Source organism: Pyrus communis, chromosome 9 (assembly GCF_963583255.1).
Source record: "Pyrus communis chromosome 9, drPyrComm1.1, whole genome shotgun sequence".
Lineage (NCBI taxonomy): Eukaryota > Viridiplantae > Streptophyta > Magnoliopsida > Rosales > Rosaceae > Pyrus > Pyrus communis.
Window position 1 is genome coordinate 24,325,197 of NC_084811.1, and position 24,078 is coordinate 24,349,274.

Genomic DNA, 24,078 nt, shown 5'->3' on the forward strand with positions numbered 1-24,078 from the left:
ATGGAAATAATGTAACAAGGTAAGCAATGACTCTGCTAATGTGGATTAACCAGGCAAGACCATCCATGTACCACACTGCTACATGATGCATTCACATCATCACACATCAAATATTCATACGTCAGTTCATCATAAATCACAATTTCAAGTATATACATTATCGATTCCACTAACCAACCAATATCTAGACACAAAAACATACAAGTTCTACGAAATAATCCTAATATGGTCTTCAGCTTATCTTTTCATACTAGCACTTGTACATTATCACAATTGCCATCTAAAAACTCAATAAAGGTGCTACTTGCACATAAATTGAGATACACATCCCCAGTATGGCTCGCTACCCAAGATAGGCCCACTAGGCTCTATCAGGGTCTCTAGGAATACTAAATTCATCATTTATGAACTGTTCGAGACATTTTGACCAGAAGCTAAGAACCATCGATCAACATAGTTAAATGTAAGGTCAACAACCCTAGCAATCCAATCTAGAAGATTTGTAAGTTGGATTTTTGATCCATAAATTTCTAAGATTCTCAAATATAACGTATAACCACATATTAAAATTTTGTGATGATCCAACGGTTAGATCTTTGCCTTTACAAAGGTCAAGTAGCGGCCAATTACGGAAATAGTTTCATAAGGTTGAAATTTTCAAAACGGATGTCATAAAAGGATTCAGAGCATCAAAATTAGCTAAAGGGGACAAAGTGGGTTATCGAGCCCACTCGCCGCGGTGGCCAGCGACCACAGTTAGCCGAAATTTTTGGCCATCACCAATATCACCCAAATTACACCAGAATAAAGATCACAACAAGAGGAAAAAATTTTGCACTTGCATTGGGGCCTGATACAAGCTAAAGAATGGTGAAATCGTCGTGAACAACGCAGGTGGCTGGAAATGTCGAGCTTCGTTGTGCCATCATCGCTGCACCAATGGTTGATCGGAGGGTAGGATTTTGCTCCTAGGGTTGAGCTTTCTTAGATGGTGGTGGTTAATGTTGAAATGGATGGAAACGACAATTCGCCATCAAGGAACCCAAGGTCGACGATCTTGGTTCGCCGTGAAACATGAATTTGGGTGGGTTGTGTTTGTGGGAAATAGAGGAGTTGTCCTAAGGTAGTGGTCGAGCTCACTTAGCCGAAAAATGCTTCAAAACGGCGTCTGAAAAATTTCCAACAACCAAGTCACATTAGCGACTAGAAGAGAAAAACTGGGTCATCCACAATTTGGGGTTTTTCCAGAAATAAAATGTTACATCCTAGTCTCAACTCCGCCGTAGCACGATATTGTCCGCTATGGGCCTCGACCACACCCTCACGATTTTGTTTCTAGGAACTCACACGAGAACTTCCAGGTAGGTCACTCATCCTAGGATTGTTCTTGCCCGAACTTGCTTAACTTCGGAGTTCAGATGGAACCAGAAGCCAGTGAGTTCCCAAAATGCCCCGTGCTATATGAAGGTAGGCATGTACATATAAGGCACATCACCCCTTCTCCGTTGGTCGATATGGGATGTTACAATCCACCCCCCTTAGGGGCCCAATGTCCTCGTCTGCACACTTACACCACACGGCAGAGTGGCTTTGATACCATTCTGTCACATCCTTGTCTCGACTCCGCGGTAGCACGATATTGTCCACTTTGGGCCCCGACCACGCCTTCACGGTTTTGTTTCTGGGAACTCACATGAGAACTTCCCAATGGGTCACCCATCTTAGGATTGCTCTCACCCGAACTCGCTTAACTTCAGAGTTGCGATGGAACCCGAAGCCAGTGAGTTCCTAAAAAGTATCGTGATATATGGAGGTGGGCATGTACATATAAGGCACATCACCCCCTCTATGTTGGTCGATATGGGATATTACATAGAAAGGCTACTCCAGCCTTGCTGGAGCCCACCTTAAATAGAAATGGCAAAAGACAAAATTGCCCCTTAATTTACATGCTTATTTTCTCCTTTGTTACAAATCTAATTCGCGAATAGTTTTTGCCTACGAGCTCATGAGATCAAACTCTATCTGAAAATACTAAAAGTGACCTCAAGAGGTCTACGAATTTTTAATGACTAATTCTGGAAATTAAACTTTGTAACTAAGTAATTAAAACTCTGAAGTTGACTAAAATAAAATAATTTCGCACAATACACAATACGTAAAGTTAAACAGTGAAATATAAGGACGGGATTTCACATTCTTCCCCACATATAAAAACTTCGTCCTCGAAATTTCAGTACCAATTACACATTCCTAAAGGCCTTCCTCCATCTAAGGTAGAGGTTCAAGAACCTAAACCAAAACTTTTATACCACTAAAGTTGTCATGCACCCGAGATACGTCTAGGATCAACACATGACGTCATCAGGTACATATTCACTTATCATGCCTCGTCTCTGAGACATAAACAAAACACAAATCAATGGTTCAACAATGCAATAACTTTTCTTTTATATCTAGCTGCATTTAACCTCTATGTTAGGCTATCTATGTACCCTAAGACGAGGTCAAGCCATTCGTAGTTCACATTTCTGTTAAGCTTTGCATATTTCTCAAGGAATTAACTGGCAAGAAACACAGAATTCCAAACATCTCCCACATACGCGATGCACCCATATGTTATTTCATCATTCACATATATCACAATGTTTTCCATCAACCAAAACAACAATCAAGGACAAATAACATTTAAATGAATCAAAGATGCACAATATCAACCTTTAACCACATTGATCAATCAATCCGATTCAACAACAACAATAAAAATCATTTATAAACTATACTTTATAAAATTATAAATAAACTCACTGAAAATCCCGAAAGAGTCACCTAGACATCCATCGGCCTTTCTAACTTAAACCACAAAGGTTCTCAAATCTCAATTAGGTCAACCCCGAGGCCTTTCAAAATCAGGAAAGCTATGAGAGCTCCGGTTACGCTTGAAAAAGAAGACATTTATGGTGTTATACAACCACATGATGACCCCGTGGTGATTAAACCACCAAGAAACTAACCATGGCAAATAACTGACTCTACACAGTTATACTTATACACACACACACACTCGTATTTGGGAACATAAATGCAACATAGGAAGATGTATAAATTATAAAGTGCTTCAATTGAATAAATATATAAAATGAAATATGTATTTAGAGTTATTTTCAAAGAAAAAAAAGGTCCAGAGTTTTTATTTTACATAAAAAATTATCTTCAACCCCTTTTACCCCTTTTACCTAAAAAGAACCAAAATAAAAAAATAGTCCGGCCTCCGCCTAGTGCCTAAGCCGTTTTTTTTAACAGTGCTTACGAGTTATACATGAGGTTTATTTACAAAGATCTCATCCTGACACAAACATGAGAAATCTTAAAGCATAAAATACAACCAAAAAAAAAAAAAAAAAAAAAAAAAAAAAGAAAGGTCTTGGCATAAAAATAACCTAAATTGATAACTTTTCCAATAAACATCAGTTAATAAACTTGAATTTAGTGAGAGAAAACTGTGTATACGTCCTTCTCTGGTTTCCATTTTCTAAGGAAATTGTTATTGGCACTCCAAACTTTTTATATTTAGAAAGAAAAATACACTTGTAAGGAATGTACAATGTAAAATTTTCAATTTTCCAGTATCTAAAATCAAATAAACTCTCCTTGTTCAGCTGGATCAGTCACACTTGTATCTTTTTGTGGGCACTGTGTAAGCTTTTTTGGTGGCCGGATCAGTTGGTCTTATTCCATAGCACGAAACATAGAAAGGAGAGCTAAACCACTACTCACCACCATGGCTGGTGTTTAAGCTAATAATACTACAAAATACATGGGAATCGCATTAAAAACTAAAACATATGTACATACAGAGATCCTCACACAAAAAACGAGAGATCTTCCCGCCCTTTCATTCCTCAATCTTCTTCTACCTTTACTTAGGTTATTGATAAATCAATGTTTTTACTTCCCCCAAAAAATAGTTTTATAGCTAACAAGTAAATTCAAAGAACGAATAAGTTAACAATTTACCAATTAATCATAATAACGATAATGGATAATTTCATGACGTTCGTTAATAATAATTTACGTATTATAACAAGACGCTCATGGTGTAATAATCAATGTTGACAGTGTAATAAACAACATCATTTTATAACCTCACAATTATTATGTATTGGACTATAAACATCGACGATTATAATGTAATTTTGTTAAAACAAAAGATTCCAATAATCTTTTTCTTAAAGGAGATCGTAGAATTTCTCATAAAAATATATGCCATGGGGTTTGTATGATATGGGAGGTAGGGACCCAAACAATGCTTATACAGGTATAGATAATCCAAAACTTCCTACTATTTATTCTTTAGCTTATTCTTTCCCCAGTCAAAAAGTTTCTTCTATCTTTCTTGGCCTAAAAAGACAGAAAAGGAAAGCCACCAAATATTTGAACACAAGCACTCTGCATTGCTACAAAAGGAGCGTTTGAATGAGATGAGGAATATCTACGATTACTTAGTATACACCCTAACTCGGTCTCTCTCTATCTCTCTCCCCTCCCAAACACTAGTAACGGTTAACTTGGTTTAAAGAAAGAAAGAAAGAAGGAAAGAAAAGAAAAGAAAAGGAAAAGCCATGTCCATATAACTGTAGAAGTACTAGTTGTTAATCTGTGTATAGACGCCATGAGATTTGTGTCAAAGTGAAAGCTTAAATTAGGGTTTTGTGATCTTTTCTCTTCTTTCACTATCAACTGCTTTGATATATATGTTCTGGGAACACAAATGCATTCAGAGAGTTGGTAATATTTAATTAAATTTTTTCTTGTTCTAGCTCTTCTTTTGCTTAAAGTAAAGCACTCTCTCATAAAGCCATATTAAAAGTAAAATATGGCATTATCTACTCAGAAGGGCCGCTCATTTTATGCTTTTGAGCTTCAAATAAGAGCATCTTTGCCCTATACTTGGCCATGTGGGAGAAAGCAATATCCAAGTGAAGAGACCAGCAAACCAGGAGAGAGAGAGAGAGAGAGTATATAGCAATATATGGAGGGAGGCTTTGGACTGCCCGTCGACTTTAAAGGTAGGGAAATGAGAAAAAGTTGCTCAAATTTTGACATGACAGCCTTGTTAGTGTAAAGGCGATGGAATTACGTACCACACACTCCTTTTCCCGAAAGTTTCCATTACTTTTTCGCTATTGGTATCTAAATTGCTCCAATTTATTAATTAAACTAGTTAAATCTTTCGTTATTTACACTTACAAGGCGGCATCAAATTCACCATGAATCATGAGGTGATATAACTAGATATTAGACATATGCCTACCTGCCAGCTTTATATACAGTGAATATATTGTCTCTACAATGGTGGTATACCTATTCCGTTTTGCTACAATTAATTAGGATCATGTTGCACTTTGCAGCTGCAAGCTATATGATGAACACTCGTGCTTCAACTTGCAGATGGTTGTGCTGTACGTACTCGGCTGCAGGTTGCTGATCAGTTTTTTTACTGTGAAAGAACAAGGACCGCACAGACGTACAAGCATCAAAGCACGAGCTTTTGGTGCACTAATGTGCTTCGGATAAGTGGTGTCCAATTGAGTTCTGATCACTAAAAGCACGGCTTTTCCTGCATTTGATTGCAGCAATCATGTACATTTGGATTTATGCTAAGGTATTCTGATTAGCCAGGTCTGCATTCAACTATAGCAAGTTACTTTGCCAAAGCCCTTTCATTTCACCATAAAGTGAAAAGTTAACCCAGTTAACCAGCTCTTGGTTTAGTAGTACTAATTCTCGTCCCAATTTTATAAAATGTCTCAAGCTCAAAACAATGTTTCTACTCTAAACTACTATTAGAGGTGGGGAAGAGTTTGAACCTGAGATGTAGTGGGTTTAAGATCAAGGCTCGAATCATTAAGTATCAATTAGAAAAGATCACCAAACAAATTGTTTAAGAATCAATTAGAAAATTTGTGTTTAGAATGACCATGAAAAAACCCAGAAAGAAAGTTAACAACCGTAGAAGAACGAAGATAATCATCGGTGTCTGATAGCCTCTTGCCTACAAGATTAATTTCTTAATCATCCCAGCTGACGACGATAGCAGAATGGATCGAAACATAAAGCGCCTTTGGTTATTTGAAAGACATTTTAGCTCTTAAGTGCTCTCGTACTAAAGCTAGAAAACCCAAACCTTATTAACATTATTGTTGAGAAAGTCAATACAACGAAGCCCTTAATTGCTAACACATTTGGTGATCAGTACTGATCTACGATTATAAACAACTACTGTGAGCACAACCCTTTTACGTGACAGTAACAAAATTTGAAAGATAAAGGAGAGAAGAAAGACACAGAACTCAACTGAGGTTGTTGGCAAGCTAACTAACAACGCCGCAAATAAACGCTTCACTCATCTTCGCTCTCTGATAAATTTCCGAGACAACTATTCTGCAGGAGAGGAGCAAGTACACTCTCGACAGATGATCTTTGCTTCCTTGTTTCCTCAAGTATTGACAATCGAGCAGCTTCGCAAGCTTTGGCATTTGGAAAACCAAGTGTCCATCTCCCATCAGCCACACGATCGGACTTCCCCAAACGTTGGCCTCTAACTTTACTTTTGTGGAGTTTTGGTTCAGACTCTCTTATCTGAAGATGCAACCATGTCGGCTGATCCTCGTCTATTTTTGGCTGTTTCAAGTGAGAAACCATATTAACTATGTAGAAAAATAATGACGAGAAAAAAGAAAGAAGATCTACAACAATCAAAAGAATTTCAAGCTCCCCTGACACTACGTTGTCAATTTTACTATCACTTCTTTTTCCGTATTTCACCCCAATTTTGCGACTGTCAGCTTCTTCGTATTACTACATTGTCTTTTGTTCAATATGAAACTCCAAAAACTCATTTCCTATAAGATAGACAAGGCACATTTGCAGAACTCTATTTCAAGCCTGTTGTCATAAACAAGAATTTTTCAATAAGCAATTGGACTCTAATATAGCATAGCGCAAGACCACCAAGAAAACCGGCCATAACCATAAGCCTAATTGACACAATTGATCAATGTGAGTATCATAACTAAATCAGTTTAATTGACCTCTCACACTAAAATCTAGAATTTTAGAGTTGACTTAATGCTGATACACGAAACTAGCCAGGACTAGAAGCAAAGCATATATCTATTTTTTTAACTTACAATTAAACCAGCCAATGGTGCAATAGCAAGTACAATTCCTCGTTGACTGCAGAAAGGATGCTTCTCTGCAAGAATCACTTTTCCAGATGTTTTCTTTGCCACAGGTATCAGGTAGATATCCCTGATTCCAGCGTTGGAAAATGAAATTCTACATGGAATTCCAGATCCTGCAGAAAGTTGTAGGAAGTAAGAATTCAAAACACACACACACACACATTGAGAGAGAGAGAGATAGAGAGAGAGAGAGAGAGAGAGACTGGAAATATTCAACTTTTAATGGATAATACCCACCTAAAGCAACCTCCGACCCAAAGCTTGCAGACACACCATTTGAAGCATGCATATTACTAGAATCAGCAATTGCACTGCTGTCCAGCCAGGGCTCTTCAAGCAATTCTCCTTTGGAAATTGTTGATTTAAGTTGAAGATGGAGAATAAAAACCTAAAAGTAAACCAAGGGAACCTTCAACGAAATATCAACATAAAAACTAGAAGTGGTCAATCAAGGAAGACCAGCCGAGAGAGAGAAAGAGAGACTACTAGTACAACATTAGAAGAGATGTTAAAAACTGATACTAATGATGGGATTTACCTTCACATTGTCAACCATCCTCTGCCAAGCAAAGTATGAAGCTGCATCACCTGCAATATGCACATAAATTTATTTCTCTCTAAGCTAAACCCTTTCTGAAGCTTTCTGACAAGAGAAGTACAATCCATAAAGAAATTTTTTAAATAATACAGAGAAAAGATGTACCATCAGTAGTTTGTTGGTTAACATCAAGCTCGAGAACAAAAAAAGGATCTTTACATTGGGATGCTTCCAGGAGAGCTGTATGTTTGAAAATAGATAAACTGAATTTAGCAAGTAGTTCCATATTCCATATCAAATAAGTAATGTAATTTTTTTTTCCTATGTTAGAAACCAACTCGCATCCTAACAACTGAAACTATTTTGAACATTGAGAAACCACTAAAACTTCACATGATATGAGAGTGACAAATCCTAAGTTCAAATCCGGCTATTTCAACCTCTAAACTTTAATGATCTCCAGACATGTTAGAGATTTTTTTAGAGTATAAAACGATTTTTATCCTAAACTTAACAGTTTAAGCTTTTGTCAATAGTATTGAAACAATAAAAAAATATGATGGAAATATAACAAGATCTTCAGTGCAAACCCGTGCAACTGCAAGTTCACTGATTCTATTGGACTCCATGTAGGTTTCAGTAGGGGGAGATGGTATAATATGAAATAATGTTGGTCTACATCCTAACAGCTTAATCTTTTGGGAACAATGGAACTAAACTACCATCATCCCAAGAAGAAAACATATCCCCCCTCCCCCAACCTACCTGCTTTACAGTTTGCCCATTCATTTCTGAAAGCCTCTGGGATATGATCAAACCAGCATCCATCAAGTTCTTTCTGAAGACATTCACGGGACTGCTGATATGAGGTCTGTCCACACAAACTAGAAAATATAAAACTTTAGAAAGTATGAGACACATTTAAACTACACAACATAATATACTACTAGATCATACGAAATAGTAACTGTGCACTTCAGAGCTTGCTTTTTACTCTTAACGCAGAAAGGTCAGACAGTGTTCTTCAAACTCCATTTACATTTATTAGCTACATAACGATTTTAATCGGCAATCATCATTATATGTCTTCTTACAGTCCTATACAGCAATTTTGAATTCTAAACTAACAGATCTATCTATCTGTAACCCCAATTTTACCATCTATCAACTTTTTACTTTGAAACCTATATATAGAATCCCACAGTTCCCACCATACAGTGTTCTACCAAAGCTAGGCCCTGGAAGGTTTGATGTGGTACTATTCCTTCTTTAGAAAGTTCAACCAATTACCAATCGTTTCCAGTCTTCCCAAGAAAACACGAATAATTATCCATTTCATTTTGGTATGATTTCTGATGCGAGTGTAGAATGATATACAAGTGCTTCTACCAAATCAGTTGAATCTTTACATTGAATAGCTGGAAATTATGATCGCTAAGCCCTTTTCCTTGACAAATCAAAAGCTTCCGCAAGAACCACCCTGCATGCCATTGTATTAGTATAGAGTAAGGTGGTTGACTTGCTAAAACCTTCAATAATGCATTTAAAATCTGTAAAATGAAAATTCAGTTCATCACGACACTGAAAGCCACAAGGGTCAAATTTTAAATAGTCAAACTGCTGACCTAAAATGACCAATAAGTGAAGATATATATTTAAATAAACAATAATTATCAAAAAGTCACTACCACATCCATATGTTTCCATAGGAGATTTCCAATACTACCATCCACATCCTGTCAAGATATGAAATGGAAATTTGTCAATATATTTCGAAAGTGTTTCAAAACGGTGGAATAAAGTAAAATGAATCTTCAAATTGCATATACAAAACTAGCAAATGCAGAACATTCAACAAAAATGCCAAGAAATGTATGCATTATATGGAGAAATGGTTGTCAACACAGAAGTTTCAAAAATTGAAAATGAAATTCAATGTAAAGGTCTTTGAATGCAACAGAAAATACATAATACGCAGAATAAGCATAAATCACCATCATGCATAAAACTAATATACAGTAACTTTGTTTTATTAGTCAGTAAACTCAGTACTCACTTGTTACCAGCTGGAAATTACAGAATATATAAAGCGCACATTGAAAAATTGAAGTTATTAACTCACAATCATATATTGCATTCCACTTAATCCAGTCATTTGAGCCGGCAAAGGATGAAGATCTGCATCAATGAAAAGACAAATTAAAGATATGAACAAAGTCAGTTCCAAAGCGGCTATCAGACCGATGCGTTGAAGTTATGTCTTCTGTACAACAGCAGATTCTAAATTAGTACCTTTCGTTTCTGCTAAAATAAACAACAAGAATAGTGATGCTAGCAATAGACTACGATTCTCGGAGAAAATATGTGCTAGTATTCCACTCCTGCATCAGGAAAAATTTTCATAAACATCAAAATGTATGTAATAATTATCAATTGTCATCACTCTTTGATATAAAAGAACATTAATTGACCTGTTAACTAACTTAGTGAAATGTGAACAGATTGATTTTTTAGTCTTAGTATTCGAGTACCTCTGCCCAAAATAATGAGAAAGAAACTACGTTTCTCTCATTTCTTTACTCTCACTTTCTGGAGAGGAGGTTATAAGAACTAAAACAGAAAAGTAATAACCTTTTGATAGAGACAGTATCAGTAAGGAGGCTATTATTTTCTGCTCCTTCAGTCTCATGACTAGAAGATACTATTCCCATTTCACTCAATATAGATTTAGCATGACCATTGCTCTCAGTTGAGTCCCCTTGAACAGCATCTCTCACACTTGAGGCCATATGAGGATATAAAATAACTTCGGCGACAGAGTTGAACATGCCTTTTCCACCAATGACTTGAAGAAGACAAGAAATAGTATAGAAAGACGTAACTGCAGACAGATTTGAGCCCTGAATCATAAATGAAATGCTGAATGAATACAGCATATAAAAAAGGTATCATTGTGAATAGTACTATGTAGCTTGTACAGTACAACAAATGCAGCTTAACATTGAATCAATCAGCAATGCTTGACCATTGTTTTTTGTGATTACTTTTTTACATTTGTTAAGTGGTTTCAAAAAGTGGTGTGTGCATTGGACGAAAAAGGATGTGCAGAAATTATTTCCCAAAATGTAATGTGGACATACGCAATTCTAGGTTTTCCAGTAGGAACTATCTACCAACAAAAAGTATTTCTCATGCTGATAAGAAAACGAATGAAGCAGATACAAGGAAGAACATCTTACGTTACTCTGCCCCATCTGCAGTAATGGGAGTAATATAGGAACGATTAATATTCTAAGAAGATTTTCAGTAACTGCTCTACTCAAACGAGACTCGCCAATACCAAGTATGTCCTTCAAGTAATACAGATCATCGACTATCTTATCAGTTTCCAAAAGTATTTCTTCTTTCTTTTGACGTGTACGCATCCTGCATCAATAATTAACCATTCAGCCTTCCAGATGCATAGTACCTAAATCTCATTTTACCAAATTCAAGTACACATACTCTGCATCGTGGACAAGGGCATCTAGATGACAGAACTTCTTGCTTAAGCTTGAAACCATATCTGAGAAATACTTTGAGACTGGAGGAGTTGTTATATATTGATAAACCATATTATCACTAACTGCACGACGAAAAAAATATTGTTTCAAAATACGGAAAATGTTTCCGTTAGCAGATTAGAAAAGGAAGAAAAAAGAAAGATAATAGCAGCATACCATTATATATACTGAGAGTTAATGCACAAATAGCTGTCTGAATCATCTTATCCCCATGGTGGGCAAATTTGAGAGCCTCATCATACAGGGGAAATGACACTACAGCATCCTGCGATTGGAGGGAGACATGGACATGAAAAAATTAATTAGGGGCCATGCATCTAGGCATGCACACTTAAGCTAAATAAATGCAGTGATAAAGTAGTGACCATCCTTTAATTATTGATGACGGTATGAAACAGTGACTGTCATTTCTTGTAACTCATTATTGCTTCTCCCCTTATAAAAACAACATAAATTATAAATAAATAAACTAAAAATTTTGAAATAGATTACGCAAGCCTAGATGATGATGAAAAGAACAGATAAGATGCCTCAAAAAGAGAAAAGGCGTTACAGTTCTCCAGGGTCCACACAAGACAATCAGGACTGGCCTAAGCCTTGATGGCCCTGCCAGAAACCACTTGGAGAACATAGAACACAAGAAGCCATCTGCATGCTCTAGTCTAACAGGCTCAACCCTGAGGCCAAAACTTTTTTGCTTCTTAAATAGTAGGAACCCACTCAAAGTGTACTTTAAACAATGTTTTCACATCCATTACCAATGGTCCGCAGGATACAAATACGATTTTGACTGCCACTGCAGACAGAACTGCATCTATCAAGTAAATCATGACTTGTACCAAAAATTTACACAATAAACTTTAACTTACCCCGTGAACCTTCAGAAGAAGGCAAAGTGTATCTTTGTTTAATTTATTGCCCACTGCTCTGAGTAGAGAGAAACGGGGGAATCAGGAAAATAATAAACTTCACAAGTAATGACAAAATCAAGCTAAAACTGCATCACAACTGCTTTAGCAAATAAGAGTTGTATATATGTGTGTGTGTGTGTGTGTATGCATGTATTGAACGTGAATGTAGAGAGAGAGAGAGAGAGACCTCAAAAAGGAAACATAATATAACGCTAGATCTCCTCCAAATTCAAACTTGTGTCCTATAATATTGTTGATGTAGTCATTGCTAAAACAATAATCTGCATCAAAAAACCATCAACAGATCACCAATAAGTAGAAGCAATAAGCTTAACAATGGCACAATTAATGAAAAATAAAAATAGAAATTCAGGAGAAGGCATGTTTGGAACTGATTTCCATCATGGTTGCAGCTACCAAATCTTTGGTAACCTAAAAATTGGAGGAGTAATCTTAGATATTGATTAATTGCATTTAGAATCTTACAAATTGAAAGGTCACTATTCATATTTTGAATCATTATACTCAGATACTGAAGCAACGGTGCCTCAATTCTTGAATTTCTACTGATCCTTAGCACACGAACAAATTCTGATAAAACTTGGTATTCCATAAAATATCTGCATATAAGTTAAAAGTAACAATTAAAATATGAACAAGAAAATAAAAGGCGTACCAATATAGAAGCTTTACCATGAACAACAGTTCATACTCGAAAATCGATGGGTCTTGTCTATCGCCATAAGTAACTAGCTCCACTATGGACTGTAATAAATCTATGACTAGTTCCTGGTAGAGAGTCACATGAGGGGAAGGTGAGGCATATTAAACTGAATGAAACAAGAGGAAAGTCTAACAAGTTACCCTGTTATGCCCGTCCACAACTTTGATCTTCCGCAGTTCATTGATTACGTACCTATTTCAATAACAGCATAAAAAAAAGTATTAGTAAAAATACTTGATGATGATTATGATGATGAGGATGCCTACGAAACAATGAGATACACTCTTAGGACAAAACTTCAGTGTGCTACTAAATAGTAGATGCACTGCAGACATTGTTACCCATTACCTCCACTTTTGAGAAATAAGGTTTTCAAATTGGCAACCGAACAAGTAACTAAAATTCACCTACCACTCTTTAAGCCCTCAATCTATAAATTGACACAATGTAGGCATTACCTCCACATTCCCAAAAATCGAGTTCTGAATCCGGTTACAGGACAAGTATCTAAATTAAAATTCACCCAACACTCTCTAGTCTCTATACCTTCAAATGTAAATCAAACTACAACCATATCCATAATTCGTTTCCCATATACTTTCAGGGAAGTTGAATTAAAATACCCAAAATCGACTATTTCAGTTGCTCACAATTGTTTAAAATAAATGAGGAACTAGTCTAACGAGTAGTGTAGAACCCTAATTTACGAAATTGGGAGTGAATGTAGAAGTTGAAAAATTGGAGAGAGAAAAACGGGGAACTTACTTGAAGTACTGGAGCGAGAAGCGGTCGATGGAGCGCCAGAAAGAGCGCCACATGGTGGCGAAGACGGCGGCGACAAGGCTGACTGACCTGAGCGATCAAATTGAAGACGGCTTGGTACGAAGGGAAGGGAAGGGAAGGGAAGTTCTTTCTCGTTGGCTGTTTGGTTGGAAGGGAAGTTCTTCATATTCCTCTCCCTATGCGTTTTCTACTTTTTGCTTTACTTGTTCTCAATGCAACGCGCCAAATTATGTGGACTCACTTTTGAGTACAGCGATTACGTGGCGTTTCAGTCTTATAATGTATTTATAAAATTATAAATTTTTTGGCACATTTACGATGAACTCGATTATGTAAATTGTTTTCCAAATTGAGTTCTCTAGTTGGTTTGGTTTAGATTTCGAATTCCATTATCGCACAGCCTAAAAACATAAGGGTTCAAATTGGTTCATTTTAGGTCTCAAATTAGTAGCATAAACAAACTGACTAAGTTCATTTTATAGATCTTACATGTATCAAAGTAATTTTATCCCGTAAATTGAACAGTAGTTAAGATACTTTTTAGCATTATATTTAGAGATAGATTACATCAAATTCAAACATTCCTACGGATTTTGGTTATTGGTGTTACACGATTGAACTTGATATATAACCAAACTATAAATAGGCGATTTAATTCGGTTTAGGAAATTTCAAAGTTCAAATAAGTGGTTGACGTGAGGTCAATATCCGTTATACATTGGGACCAATGTGGTACTAGGACCACTCAAAGGCATGAAAACATGCATGTGAAGGTTCTCAGGGACCCTCCTAATAGCTGATACGGATTCTTTTGTATCCATCAAATGTTTGATATAATACTTATTAGGTGTATCTCGGCATCACTCTATTAAGTTGGCTCATGATTAGCCATATTGGGACAACATAAAAAAATTGAATAAAATAAGTTCATATCAAACGCTTAGTGGGCCCAGAAAAAAAAAACTCGTACAAATTTTCTGAACCAAATTCATATCACAAACATACAACTACAAAAGAGAGCACTTTGAGGAAGCTTTTCATGGTTGCAAGAAAAGGAAGAAAAAAAAAAATACATGAGGCCATTTGATTCGATTGTGTTGTCCAACCTTCCTCCAAAACCATCGGGGATGTTAGTGGTGGATCGTGTCCGAAAACGATCAGCTAGCTTTGGGTCTGTTTTTCTCGTATCCATTCAACAAAGTCGTCAACGATCAAAGGCCATGCAAGTTCAAGCTTGTATTTGATAGGATCTTGAAAACTTATCGAATCGTAGAACCAGTAAAAGGACATCCACGGATCCATGGTTAAGACTTTGTAATCACTCTGAATCTTCAGATACTGAGTAAATAACTCAACCTGCGTTGGATATTGACATCCCAAAACAGTATTTAACAACTCGCATATCATGTCTATATCTATGCCTTTCTGTTCCTCCTCCGTGAAACAATATTTGAACGCATACGAACAGAAATCCATGAAGTCTGATGGTTCCCCTCTGACCTCTTTATCTAGCTCTGCAAGTGCCTTGTTTAAGTTATCTACTTTGTTTACCCTTAGGGTTTTAAATCCTTCTCGCCATTCTTCTAGGGTTTAAGTATCCCTGCCTTGTTTAATTCATCTTCCATGCAAGCATCAACATCCTTATGTCCGTATGATCAACTTCCATTTCTGAACAACGACGTTCGATCCGCTCTGGCTCGATCCATCTGGCCACCTTAATCGATTTTCTGGAATTGTACATTGGTTGTTCATGGCCATCAGAAAGGTTCCCAGCCTGGCCGGGATCCCAATGGGCTTTGTTTTATCCTGACCCTTTCATTTGGCAGTGTCTTGGACTTGGATCTTAACACTTAGCTTGGCTCGTGAATTGGAAGGACCCATTGAGTGCATGCTTTCAGTCTCACCTAAAAAAAAGTTTTTTTCTTTTCTTTGAGGAGAGTGTCTGGATAAGGGATTTTTTAAGTATAAAGAGATTTAGGTTAAATTAAGAAGAAATATGCATTACAAGATATTAGATAGAGAGATTGAAAATGTATTAGCGAACATCAAAAAGCCAATAAACGAAGGAATAAAATGACTGTTTTTATAAGATTTAAAAACTAAAAACAAAAATACAAGGGGCAAATGACTCATTTCACATAGTTATTTATAAATCTCTCTCGATGCTTTGCATTGACTGATTCAAATCTCATTAATCTATTGTTATGTGTTTCTTAATAATGTAGCTTACATGTTACTTGGAAATCACTCGTCCAAATTAGACCATAAAAGGCCAATTATTGTGCTTCGAAGGGGGTTGTCTCTAGCTATGGTCAGATTTGTTATGTCCCTATTTTTGTCAGTGGAAAATCTATTTCCTCAATTTATCTATTTATTACAGAGCTAACTAATTAAAATCTTTCGGCTACAGTCAAGAGTACGTCGAAGCATGAATTGACTTAGCAACGTGCACCTTGGTTAACATGCACTAGTGAGTGATTTCCTCCGTCAATAACACCGCTGTCATGCACGAAGTGAAGCTTGATAGGAACCCGAGCTAACATCACATAATTTTCGAGAAAAATTAGGCGTTGCACTAATACGAGTTCAACTACAATAGAGAGCATATAAGAATTGGAAAATGTGATGTCGCCATAACATTAAAGTGTTATTTCCTTTAATTAAGAGAGCATAAATCAGGCCTAATTAGAATGGGCATTTCCTTCTGTTAGATTATGCCAAATATCCATGAAGAGCATAAAACTTACTGAATCACCTTGATTAAGTAAAGATAAGATGGTCAACGTTCGCCATCATTTTCATGATTTCCCTCACGGCATTTAGGTTTACATAAGCTTTGCTAATTTTCTAGCTTTTGACTTTCTTCATCAATCCATTCATTGTCAGCTTGTATAAGAAGTTATCAACCAATATATATAAATGAAACGCGAAAACTCTAGTTACTCTACTATTTATGGCGTACGGCATGCATCGAACAATCGAGGGCCAAGATCTTTTTTATTCTCTCTGGTCAAAAAGTCTAGGCAAAAATGTAAAATTATGTCCGGCATGCAGTTCCATCCCAAGTGGAAAAAATTATTTAATATACTACTACAACTTCGCTGTGTGACGTTACTAATTCATTCATGTTGTATATAGGAGTGAAAAATGAGTTTACAACTTCTACTAACATACAGTAGTTAATTTCCCACCACGCTGAAAACTGAAGCTACCAATATGGGAAAATTAACTTGTAAGTTTGTATATATAACTTCTATGATATTTCTGTGAGTTTTACCTTATTTGTAGCTCCAACTTATCTAAACAATCACTGAAACTTGCAGCATCGGGGTCCCAATATATCACGCGACAAAATTGTAAGGAACTGTATATGCCTAGCTAGTTTGTTCTCTTGTACATCACGAGCCGGTTAGAAGTAAACTTTTTTGTCCAAGAACTAACTTTCTGGGAGATTCTGTGCCGTTGACGAGCGTGTAACTGAGAGTATTATTTCACATTAGGAAGGTATTGTACATAGAATATAATGTATGTGGTAGTAAATTTTTTAGTTTAGGGCTTAAGTGTGTAACAAAAAAAAACTTACCAGAAATTAGTGGAGATGAGATATTTATAGGAATGTGGCAAGGGTTTTGTCCTACACAAGTCGGCATCCCATTAGTCAAGGTGTGTCATCCGTAGGATGGATGAGAAAAGAATAATCAAAAGATATTAATTATTAGATAATATCTTGAGATATTCTTGTAAGTATCCTTAATTGGATATGACAAGGATTTTTTACTTAATTGAGTTGATTTTCAATTAAAAAAATATTAAAGATATGATTAATTCTATTTTTAATAGACTTTTCCTCCTCACCATGAGTAGGCAAGCTTGGTTGTGTCGTAGAACCTCCAGGGATGTTGGATTGCGAGTGAATATTTGAGGGCACTGCATTTAACGAGGGCATCTTGTCTTCTTCAAGAAAATGATCTATTGGTTGTCTATAAAATTTTTGGAATTATTTTTTACTCCATAATATATATTGTATGCATGATCGTGTTTGTGGATGCAAATTTCTTCCTCCTTGTTCTTAAACAAAATTGCACCTACAAAACAAATAACACCTTAGGTCAAGGTCAAGAGCCTCACGCGCAGACGATGAATGAGGGGGGCTTTGGCCGAAGAACCTCTGATGCCCTCAAAATTTTAACTTTTGCATCGGAGGTTCTTCGGCCAAAGCCCCCCCTCCATTCATTGTGGCGCATGAGGCTCTTGGCCTTGACCTAAGGTGTTATTTATTTTGTAGGTGCAATTTTGTCTAAGAACAAGGAGGAAGAAATTTGCATCCTTTTATTACTTATTACATTAGTTTTGAGTTAAATGTTTTCATTTTACATGCTACATTCTTCAATGCATGCGTGAATCGATCAACCGACATAAAACGTAATACATAATCCAATTTAAAATCAAAGTGGTTTGGTTATGGAGGACATCATATCATGTATAGTTTGACTAATGCGACAAGAAAAGACTTAATATCAAACCTTCCTTTCATGACATGAAAAAAGTGAACATACCATATACCACTAAGCAGGAATAAAGCAGCCCACAGAACACTTTCTTTGGAAAATAATTGCCGGTGAGTAGAGATTCCAAAAGAAAACCGAAGGCCCTTTGGTGACTCATTTCTTTTATTGTTATCGAATCGCATGCATGTCTTTCAATCTTCAAATATCTCACTTATCCTCCACGACAAGAAGTTGAAGAAACCTAATTTTTCTATCCTTACGGGACTTGGTTTTTTATTTTGGTTATAAATAGACGAAATGAGAGAAAAAGTTTGTCAAAGATTGAAGTGGAACAGGATCAATGTATCATTTTATTTATTTTCTTTACTTATTTCAGACAAGGGAAGTGAAAATATAAGAAGAGAGGAGCGGGAAACTCGTATTATTACATTCTGCTTTTATCCTTGTTGTTGCAGTGGTATGATAACTTTATTTATAGAGATTTTCACCCGACATCTCTTTTAATGCATGTAGAAAATTTACACACCAAAATAGTAAAAACCAAACTTCTACTATTTAAGCCATGCATTTTTTACTTCTATTCTTCCATCTTTCATCCTCAGCCACATGTTGTTTTATGTAGGCATTCACACCCATTTCACAACACTTTGGTATTTTTTTTATAAGGGATGGGAATTTTTCTCTGCTTTAATTTTATGTATTCTATTAGCTGAAGTAGGACCTTCTCCATATGAGTAAGGTTTTAACCTTATGACATGGGCATTGCACCACTATGTTCACAACACTCTTTCCTTGAAAACAGGCCAAGGAAATCTTTCTTTGTTGCTTGTGTGTCTAGCTAGCCGCATTTTGCAATTTCTTAGAAAATCAGGAGAAAGTTTGAAGGAAAACGATTTGCACACTTTTTTTTCCCTACACACTCTTATTTATTGTTTTACCATTAGGCTGAATAAGTTAGAGGAGAATCAATAGAAAAATAAATAAATAAAAGTGTGCAGATGGAAAAAAAATAGGTGTGTGAAAAAAAGCTAGCCAAGTTTTGCATCCATTAGACTTTTATTCACTTAACACTACGGTCTAATGGTACTTTAAGAATCTAAAAAAAAAAAAAAAAAAAAAAAGCTTGGAAGTCTTCAAAAACCTAATTTCAAAATTTTCCAAAAGCGCTATAACTTATAAGTTTATAACATTCATTCCCATTCATCCAAGTGGTGCAGTGTTCTTATTAGCACTTGAGAAAAAGACTACCCACCAAAACGGTGGAAGAAATCATATGAGAAATGTCATAAAATCTGACCTTTACCATATGAGCAGTAATCATATACAGACGTATTACTGTAAAAACTTCCAGCACTAGCTAAGGACATGCGGTGGATGAGAAATAGATGGCTACGATCATCCTCCTCATATATCAAACAATAATTTGACCCACTCTGCTCAGCTTCCTCGAATTGTTGTGGTCCTAAGCTACTCATCCATTCATGATCCATCTGTTTTCTTCCTTGAGGAGTTAAGCCTAATAAACCAGTATGGGGTTCCACCCTAGACTGGTTATTTTTTGGGACCTCAATGGCTCAAATCATCAAATGCTTGCACATGAATTATCTGTGCAATATACAACTGTATATGTACGTTTTATGTGGGAAAGATTTTAAAGTTGGTGCAGCAACGAACACTTATATTGATAGATTGTGAATTTAGACGCCGCAACAAAATATAAAAAAAACAATATGACCGATAGTCTAGAATCACAGTACAATTTAAGTATCTTATGTTGCATTTTGTAGTGTTTGAGCAGTTCATATTGTTTGTCTTTCTTATAGTGTCTTTTTAACGATATAGCCTAAAAGTTCATCAAGACCTTGAAAGTCCCTTATCCAAACATAGTTGAGACTATCATATAAAATATCTCATTTCACCTCCTTTTACCTAATTGGAGAGTTCAAATTTTGTACATTCATTTTGTGTGTGACCTCTTTGAAGCATCTATCATTGATTGACACATCTTGAGTTTATAGACAATAGAGTTAGGATTAAGTTTATGAACACAAACAATAGAGGCCACACACAAAATAAATGCAGAAGATTTAAACTCCTAATCGAATTATCATTAAAATCTAACTTAGGGTAATATATATATATATATATATATATATATATATATATATATATATATTTTTTTTTTTTTTTTTTCTTTTGTTCAACTAATGAAGTTAATGTTTTAGTTACATCCTACATGTGACTTTCACAAAAGTGGTGGGCGGTGCTCATGTATGTATGCAGCTGATTAACTTTAAAACTCTCACCTAAAAGACGACAGCAGATTTGCCAACTGTGGAGCTGAGATAAAAGGTTGCACCAGCCGGTGATCTAGGGACACCAAGCATGTGCCAATCTACTTGTCTAGCTTAGCATAATTACACGTCTTTCTTCTTTCATCCTAATTAGGGTTTTGTAGCTTAATGTAATGAAATTTGAAGTGACGAATTTATCAGTATCATGTACTCACCAACTATGGACGGAGCTAGAAATTTTCTTTAGTAGAGGTACCGTAACTTCTAGTTATACTTGACAAAAATAAAGCATCATAAGTCATAATAATAGCATCTATAATTTCATTACCTTTTCTTTTTTCTCAAACTTCATTAAACTACCACTTCTACGATTTTATTTACAATTATGGGTTGAGAATATAAACTAAAATTATGATAAATTCAAGTTACATGTTTTTTTTTAAATTAAAAAAAGCAGAAATAAAATGACCAATATATTATTGCATCTATAATTATCATAATTTTTTCCCTCACAAAACTTCAGAGAAAACAGCTACTCCCAATAGGCCTTAGCTACCTCCGTCCATACCTCCAAGATTAGATGCTACTAAAATATTGACTGCTAAATGAAAATAGCATTACAAGGTGTACTTTTGCATATTATTAATGGTTATTTAACAACGACTATTAAAATCAATCACTAAACTATCTCTATCAAAATCAAAAAGGGTCTTTGTTTCCATGAGGAAAAGGAAAAGTAGTCCGTATTTCGTAATTTTTTTCGAAGGGTTTAGTCAAAACATTGTTACAAATTCATATACTTTCAAAAAAAATCTAGTTACCTTTATGTTTAACTGTAAAAAGGAACTTTTATGGGACATTTTTCTGAAAAATTAAAAAACTAGAGATCCATCCTATCTTAGATTTAAATTTAATAGAGATATTACTAAAATAAATACAACGTAAAAAAAAAATACAAACGTAACATCTATAACATGATCTAACACCATTATCTAAATTATATAGAACATCTAATAGAAGAAGGTTCCATAAAAAAAGTGGGGCAGGTAAAGTCTGCCTTCCACATAGTACAAAGTGAGTTGGCATTAATGCAGATTGAACTACTAATTTATGCTCAATTTCTGCAATTGATTAAATAAATTAATACATATTCATACTTTGAATAATTCAATTAGCAAAACAAATCGAAACTTCTTCCCCAGCGTGAAAAATTATCACTAATCTATAAAAACACACAATAATTAACCTCCCTTGAATCTACCCAACTTGTCATCATCGTTTCAAGTCACTGCCCAAAAACTTGTTTTGCGCTTCTTATTTTCTTTCCTGTGTAATACGAGATCAACTTATATGGATCGGGACTGTCACAATGACATGAATATCAGTAGCTAGCGTTTGAATCCGTTCAAAGTAAGTCGTTTTAATGTGACGGGGCCTCATCATTTACAACTCTGTTTCCGGAACCCAAACCTCTCACGCTCCAAATCATACTCCACGAAGAAATTCTGCTGCTGATAGTTCCCCAAAATAATCGCAGGTCCACCATTGCCCCCTCGACCAACAACCCCATCAGTAACAATCGTCAAGCACACAACGCCGGAGCTCGAAACCAGCGAGAAATAGTTCGTCAATGGCAGCTCCATCTTAGCACCTCCTTTGAACTGGAAAACCAATTCCGGAAACTCCAATTTCTCCTCCCTTGAAATATCAAAACAGGGACTCAATCCCGTCCCGTTTTCCAAGTCCTTAGCTCTCGTGTAATTCGCCATCTGTAACTCAAACTCTTTCGCAACGGCTTCGAAAACAGGCTTCTCCATGAACGTGAAGGTCGATCCGGAATCCACGATCGTCCCGCCATTGCCGTGGGCTCCGGGGACAAGAAACTTGTACGGAATATTGACGTGCTTCTTGCCCACGATGATTTTTCTGAGCATGATATAGTAGTACTCGCGAAATGCAGAGTTTGGAGAACCTGGGTTTTTCTGAAACGGCGTGTAGATCGAGCTCTGAGCTTTCGTTTCGTTTTTTTGGGCTGAAGAAATGGTGCCAGTATACAGAACAAGGTCGCTGCTTTGCGGGGTGTCGTCGAATTTGTGGGAGACTAAGCAGTAAGAGAATTTGGAAAGCCCCATTTGGGCAGGAAGGGATTGAGGTCCGCGGCCGAATCCGGCGATTCCGGCGGGCTGGCGGCTGGAGAAGACGGAGCAGCCGACGAGAAAATCAGGGACAATTTTCTCGGGAAAATTTAGTGACTCGGAAAGTAAAATCCCAGCTGTCGTGCCCGAAGCGTACTCGAGTATGTACGTTGGGCAGGCTTGGGAGCAGTTTTGGGTAGTTGGGTCGTTGCAATTCTGGCATTTGGATTGGACTTCGGGGCCGAAAATCCAAGCGCATTTGGGGTTTTTGCAGCCGATGATTTTGGAGGAGGAGGAGAGTTTGGGGATGAAAGCTGGAATTTTTGAGGGGTCGATGTTTGGGAACTGGCATTTGGAGCAGGTGTAGCGTTTGGTGCAGGGGAACCAAACGAGGCTGCTGCCGGTGTCCATGATGAAAGGGGAGGTTTGCGGTGGCGTGCCGAAGCGGAGGGAGACGGAGTAGCCGCCGTAGCTGTGGGGGAAGAGGGGGACTTGGGTGGAGGGAGAAGGGTGGGCGGATTTTTTGGGGTTTTTAATGTGGCGGGCTCGGGAGACAGAGGCGGTGGCATGGAAGTTGAGGGATTGGAGTAGATCGGTGGACGGTGATTTGGGGAATGGGGAAAGAGGGATGGTGAGTTTGGATGAGAGAGAAGGGAGGAGGAGAGAGAGGAGAGTGGTGAGAGAGAGGAGGAGGGAGGTGGGAGTTGCCATTGGAGCAAGAGTTGGTACTTTTCCGAGGGTTTGGTTTTGGTGAGCTTCTTTATAGTGAAAGCAGGTAGAAAGAGGAGAATCAAGTTCGATTTGGGCAACACAAACTGCCCTTTTGTTATAAATTAACAGTAAATGCCACTACTGGGATTTCTTTGCTTGGGTAAAATTCCGAATGCATTAACTATTGACAAATCATTCATACACAGTGTAAGTGTAAAATAAAAGACAAAAAAAAAAGGTAGCACATCACTACTAAGAATTGACCTAGAGACGACGACTTCTAAGTACAGACATGGGGACAATCAGTCACACAGACCCACAGTTAGTCTCTTGGAGGCTGACTACAGTTATTGAAGAGATTAGATGGATCGCATTCTTTTTACACATATTTCTTGGAGCTATATATTTTTGGGTAAGTGAATTTCTTAGCTGAAGCAACTACTGGTATTGATTATTTTGTTGAGGACATTTATAACTGAGATAGGTCACTACTTGTAGCGACCCATCCTGCTTTTATATTTCATTGTATTGACATGAGCTATAAAATCAAAATGTATATGATATTGGATATTTATGTATTTTTATACCAGTAGAATTATAGTGTAATCTCCACTACATAAACAATTCTAGCACTTTAAACTTTCCTTAGGCTAGAAGCCTTTAA

General features: G+C 36.6%; 2 protein-coding genes and 1 pseudogene across 4 annotated transcripts; all 3 read right to left on the reverse strand.

The window, feature by feature from the left end:
• Positions 1-6,173: 6,173 nt before the first annotated feature.
• On the reverse strand, positions 6,174-13,963 carry LOC137744035 (protein TRANSPARENT TESTA 9-like). Of its 3 annotated transcripts, none has more exons than XM_068483899.1 (20): positions 13,749-13,963; positions 13,124-13,175; positions 12,972-13,048; positions 12,746-12,879; positions 12,447-12,540; positions 12,218-12,275; positions 11,505-11,613; positions 11,290-11,410; positions 11,025-11,211; positions 10,417-10,685; positions 10,078-10,166; positions 9,908-9,963; positions 9,474-9,521; positions 9,195-9,335; positions 8,551-8,656; positions 7,951-8,025; positions 7,786-7,835; positions 7,485-7,635; positions 7,194-7,360; positions 6,174-6,684 (listed from the first exon to the last, which is right to left on the reverse strand). In XM_068483899.1, exons 1-20 carry the CDS (start codon positions 13,799-13,801, stop codon positions 6,403-6,405), a joined length of 2,319 nt encoding a protein of 772 aa, XP_068340000.1. In that variant the 5' UTR covers positions 13,802-13,963; the 3' UTR covers positions 6,174-6,402. The 3 variants fall into 3 exon arrangements, with proteins under 3 accessions (XP_068340000.1, XP_068339998.1, XP_068339999.1); XM_068483897.1 differs by having other exon boundaries at positions 12,746-12,831; positions 12,953-13,048; XM_068483898.1 differs by lacking the exon at positions 13,749-13,963 and having other exon boundaries at positions 12,953-13,048; positions 13,124-13,159.
• Positions 13,964-14,927: 964 nt separating this feature from the next.
• On the reverse strand, positions 14,928-15,507 carry LOC137744555 (uncharacterized; annotated as a pseudogene).
• Positions 15,508-21,663: 6,156 nt separating this feature from the next.
• On the reverse strand, positions 21,664-23,483 carry LOC137745550 (probable aspartyl protease At4g16563). Its single transcript, XM_068485511.1, has one exon. The coding sequence runs from the start codon at positions 23,412-23,414 to the stop codon at positions 22,008-22,010; it is 1,407 nt and encodes a 468-aa protein (XP_068341612.1). The 5' UTR covers positions 23,415-23,483; the 3' UTR covers positions 21,664-22,007.
• Positions 23,484-24,078: the final 595 nt, after the last annotated feature.

Excerpts from the sequence above, each read along its gene's own strand:
- LOC137744035 (XM_068483899.1), bottom strand. The coding sequence starts at position 13,801 with ATGTGGCGCTCTTTCTGGCGCTCCATCGACCGCTTCTCGCTCCAGTAC. Across the intron at positions 13,049-13,123 it reads TTGTGGACGGGCATAACAGG|GAACTAGTCATAGATTTATT; the intron begins GTAACTTGTTAG and ends ACTCTCTACCAG. Across the intron at positions 10,686-11,024 it reads TGCAGATGGGGCAGAGTAAC|GGCTCAAATCTGTCTGCAGT; the intron begins GTAAGATGTTCT and ends TTTATGATTCAG.
- LOC137745550 (XM_068485511.1), bottom strand. The coding sequence starts at position 23,414 with ATGGCAACTCCCACCTCCCTCCTCCTCTCTCTCACCACTCTCCTCTCT.